Source organism: Chanos chanos, chromosome 2 (assembly GCF_902362185.1).
Source record: "Chanos chanos chromosome 2, fChaCha1.1, whole genome shotgun sequence".
NCBI classification, from domain to species: domain Eukaryota; kingdom Metazoa; phylum Chordata; class Actinopteri; order Gonorynchiformes; family Chanidae; genus Chanos; species Chanos chanos.
This window is the reverse complement of record NC_044496.1, coordinates 44,365,354-44,369,807: the sequence shown is the minus strand read 5'-3', so window position 1 is coordinate 44,369,807 and position 4,454 is coordinate 44,365,354. Positions and strand designations below refer to the sequence as shown.

At 40.8% G+C, this 4,454-nt stretch overlaps 1 protein-coding gene across 1 annotated transcript; it reads right to left on the bottom strand.

The window, feature by feature from the left end:
* Nucleotides 1–1,552: 1,552 nt before the first annotated feature.
* hs3st1 (heparan sulfate (glucosamine) 3-O-sulfotransferase 1) lies at nt 1,553–4,208 on the bottom strand. Its single transcript, XM_030766212.1, has 2 exons — nt 3,995–4,208; nt 1,553–3,014 (listed from the first exon to the last, which is right to left on the bottom strand). Exon 2 carries the CDS (start codon nt 2,860–2,862, stop codon nt 1,939–1,941), a length of 924 nt encoding a protein of 307 aa, XP_030622072.1. The 5' UTR covers nt 2,863–3,014; nt 3,995–4,208; the 3' UTR covers nt 1,553–1,938.
* Nucleotides 4,209–4,454: the final 246 nt, after the last annotated feature.

Sequence of the window (4,454 nt, the reverse complement as noted above, 5' to 3'; positions counted from 1 at the left end):
AAAATTATAAATAAGTGTCTATCTATCAGAGATACAGATATAGGCTGCATGTCAGCATCCAGCATCAGAGAGTCAGTGAGACTGGTGCATACAACTACCCATACGAGGGGACAAAGCCGACGGTGACATGTTAACCATGTCAATGTTTAGATACCATACTATCACTAATATTATCACAGTAATATACCAGTAATTCTGACTTTTAGAGAAAGTTTTAAAAATTCTTTTCGCTGTTTAAAAATATTTTTTCTCCTCTTATACATGTTGTCTGCCCACACAGACCCAAGGTGTCTTTACGTTCATCCGGTCAGACTCGTGTGACGACGCTTAAACTGAAACTGTCTGTGAAATCAGTTGGATCTTACTCTTCATGACAACCTAAGCAAAAAATAGAACAAATCTGAAAACAGGAAAGATTTAGACAGAAGAATGAAAGAGACTTTTTTTTAATGAGTTTACGTAAATGTGTTTAGCACTTCAGTGTGAATAGCGTAGGTGTCTCCCAGGTCTGGACAAATATGATAATGTCAGTGGGGGGAAAAATCAATGTGGCAGTAAAGCACAAATTTTAATTGTGATAAATAAAATAAATAAATTATCCAGTGCCTCAGACAGCACTAAATGAGGAGTTCTGAAGATCTGGGACAAGATCAGACCTGTGTAACTTATTGCTTCATAACAAAAGACACTGAGAGTATCTGATAATAGCAAAATAATTTTATTATATGTGTTTTTCCTTCAGTTAAAAATATTAAATATGTACAGGGTTACAGATATAAACAATTACACTGTTATGGTTGTATTGCATGGTTTTAGCTCTGAACTGAGGTTAGATGGAAAATTCTGACAGTGTGTTGAAAGTTGTACATTTGTTTGCAAGTAGATGTAAAATTTAAAAAAAATAATAATAATGACAGAATAAAATAAGGAATAGCAGCTGAATATTGAGACCAAAACAAAATCAAAAACTACAGTTTTCTGAACAGGACTATGAAGGATTTTCAATGGAGAACCCTATTGAGAGCGAAATTTAATCAGCAACTATATGTAATCTTGTCCAGAAAATTGCCTGCATATGACGTTTTTTCATATTATAAAAAAAAAACCATTTTCTAATATGTTGATGTACAAAACAAATGGACACACAGTAAACTGGTAAAACCGCCTCTGTAATAACAAAGAGTCATAACATTCATTGTGCCAGAACAGAATATACCCAGGACCTTGGTCGTCCTGGGTTTTTTTTTTTCTGGTAAAGCAGAAACAACAAATTGAACAATCACAGACCTTCATGAGGTTTTGTGATAAGCACCTAAATTTGGTTCATCACAGGAAAAGAACAACTGGAAAAAAAAGACAGCCCCCAGGACCTTCACAGTAACAGTGGGAATGACAAACTACACCTTTAAGATGTAGAGCAGAATGGAAAGACAGGAGAAGAAAGGAACAGCAATAAAAGCAGAATCTTTCCTGTAGCTTTTATGCCTTCCTACTCAACATAATGCCACAAGATTAAAAAAAAATATCTTTAGCTTATCTATAATTTATGTTGTACATTTATTTTTACAAAACAGTGCATTGACATTTGGAGAGTATTGTTAGAATGTAAAGCGAGGTTAGATCACATACCAAAGCATTCTGATAAGCTGATAAGAGAATAAACTTGACTAATATACCTAGAGAAGAACTGAGTTAGACCTACAATAGTGCTCAAGATTTTGATGGAAAAAAAAATCTGTCAAAAAAGACCAAGTGCCAGTCGAATAGTGCCAACAGATCAGAATCTTATGGAATATTTTTCACCCAGCGCCAGTGAAGTTCAAAAACAAACAAAACCTTCTAATGCAGAATACATTACACTGACAATTCCTTTTTGTTCACGTCTGAGTAACACTGTTATAATCTTCATCACTCATGTCCAAATGAGAGCCAGAAAGCTCAATTCCACTCGAATGTTCTTCCCACGAGCTGGAAGAACTTTCTGTTGGGCTGGCTGAAGTAGCCATAGAGTTTCTGAAGAATGTCAGGAGCCACGCGGGGATGTGTTCGTCCTTTGGAATCATGCAGGCAGCGTTCACGCCCGTGCTCTCTCAAGCAGTAGAAGCCTTTAGTCCGATTAAAGTAGAAATTGGAGGCATTAATCTGAGGCTCCAAATCTAAAAACTCCTCCACCTTCTTCATCTCGGAAAGGGGATCTCGGATCAGCGCGTCTCCATCCACCAAGTGGATGCGTTCCAGCGGAAAGTGCCGGAGCCAGTTTTGCATGTGGACATAGTAGAGGCTCCGGTTCAAAGCCTTGTAGTCCAGGTTCAGCTCCCCGTCCCGCAGTAGGAGAGATTCGATGGGCTGGAGATACTTGTGTTTCTGTAGCCGGTTGTGAAACACCTGTGTGTAGTCTGACAGAACGCGCTCTGTTGGGTCTCTCAGAATCAACAGCAACCTGACATCAGGGTTCATTCGTTTAATCCGCTCAGGGACTTTACTCGATGTGAAGTATGCTGGGGTCTTCTCCACCGTCAGCTGCCCAGGGTAAGAGAAAGGCATTTGGGACAGATACCAGTCAAGGCCTCTCTGGTAGTGGCTGTCCCAGTCGAAGAAATGCACTTCATTTTGGGCAGCAACTACCGCGCTGTGCAGACTCAGCATTTCAATCAACGCCCGTGTCCCTCCCTTCCTCACCCCAATGATGATGATATCAGGGAGCTGCTGCAGGGTCCCATTAGGATGGGGCCAGTGGGTGGTGTGGTTGAAGGGGGTGAGCAGGGGTGGTGAAGGGGTAGCATGGTCACGGTAAGGCGGCCTGGACGGGACAGAGGGAGACTGAGAAATGAAAAGCAGGAGCCCGAAGAGCCCAACCGCCATGAGAAAACTCCTCACACACGTAGACTTCAGCCTGCCAACCACCACCGACACAACATGGGCCACATTGAAGGAATAGAGGCCACAGGGTCGTCACCCACAACTGAGAACAAATGCACGCATGCACTCCCTCTGGTCCCTCAATAACCCGAACACTGTAGGAACAAGTTAAAAACACACATCAATTATTCATTAAAGCACACAATTCATTAAAGTCATTCAACTCTTACTGAACATGTATTTCAATGAAAATTTCTACATGAAATATTAGTTGAAGAGGGTAAATCATGCATCCAAAAGATGAGTAACTGTTAAACTGATGGGACTCTAAGACTTCTGAATTCCATCTGACAGCAGAAATAACCATATCGAACCAGTTGTTCAGCCATGTCATCCCCAATGCTGTTCATAATTATTTTCAGAGATGAGAATATTTCCAAAAAATTTAAAGGTTTAAAGTCTACCTTCAAGCTAACAAGTATAGAGAACATATTTCATTTACAGCCATCCATCATCCCCAGGCACCTGACTTTAGGATTTGCACAGTCTCTCAGCAGGAGGGATGCATCCCTTAAATCTATATCTGATTTCCAGCAAATTTTCACTTTATGTAGGCTTGCCGGAAGTGTATTGTAAAGTGTAGAAAGTGTTACAGAACTGGCCAGCATGCCAGCAAATACATACACAGAATAAAGGGTGTTAATGTACAACATTAACTAGAACAGTGGTTATTAACGTACCGATGTGTTCTCTGTAGAAGTACTTTGCCCAAGTATTTAATCTTTGATAGACTTATAAAGGAGAATGCGTATTGTGAACGAACCTCCTCGTCTCCCAACGCGCTCTGTGGAGCTCAACAGTCGGAACCAAAGAGGAATTCAGTGTTGTAACTGAGTGTGACAGCGACAGTTGCGTACAAATTTTTAAGGCATTCGTGGTATTTGCCAGTGCATTCGTTCCAGAGCATAACTGACCGTAGGTAACATAACACCCGATTGCTTTGTCCTGTTAAATTTCCCCAAAATGTGTTGAAATGCCAATCGTTTCAAACGGTCACGTCTACACTGTCCGGTCGGGGTCACTGTGTAACATCCAAGGTGTATGAATAAATGCATACAGAAGCTAAATATCTTACCTGCAGATGGAATTCCCAAAGCCTGTACGTCATATCGTAGTCCAGTTCATGTACTGTCCGGCGTTTCTTATGAAGATAGATTAGTATACTCTAAAGACACCTTCAAATCCCAGTGACTGCAAACTATGATTCCAACATAAATAAGCTCTCGCAAGAAAATACAGCTGTCTTCGTCTGCCAAACTTGTCCACAGGGGTACTGTAGTATGTTTTTAAATTAATTTGTACGGTAACCCCAGCTCTTCATCTGAAAGTTTCACACCATCTGATTCCGCTGGTGGTAGTTGGTCCTAAAAAATATATGGAAACACACCCCTTGTCAAGATATACTCCACCCCCTACTCCGCCCCTAAACTTTCGCCAAGTCAACCGTCAGTCCCATGCTACGATGCCAAACGTTCGTCATAAACCTTATCTAATCGTCAGCGGAACAATATCCTCGCTGCTTTGTGGCAGTCAAG

Bases quoted from the DNA above. Each gene is read 5' to 3' on its own strand.
- hs3st1 (XM_030766212.1), bottom strand. From the start codon at position 2,862: ATGGCGGTTGGGCTCTTCGGGCTCCTGCTTTTCATTTCTCAGTCTCCC.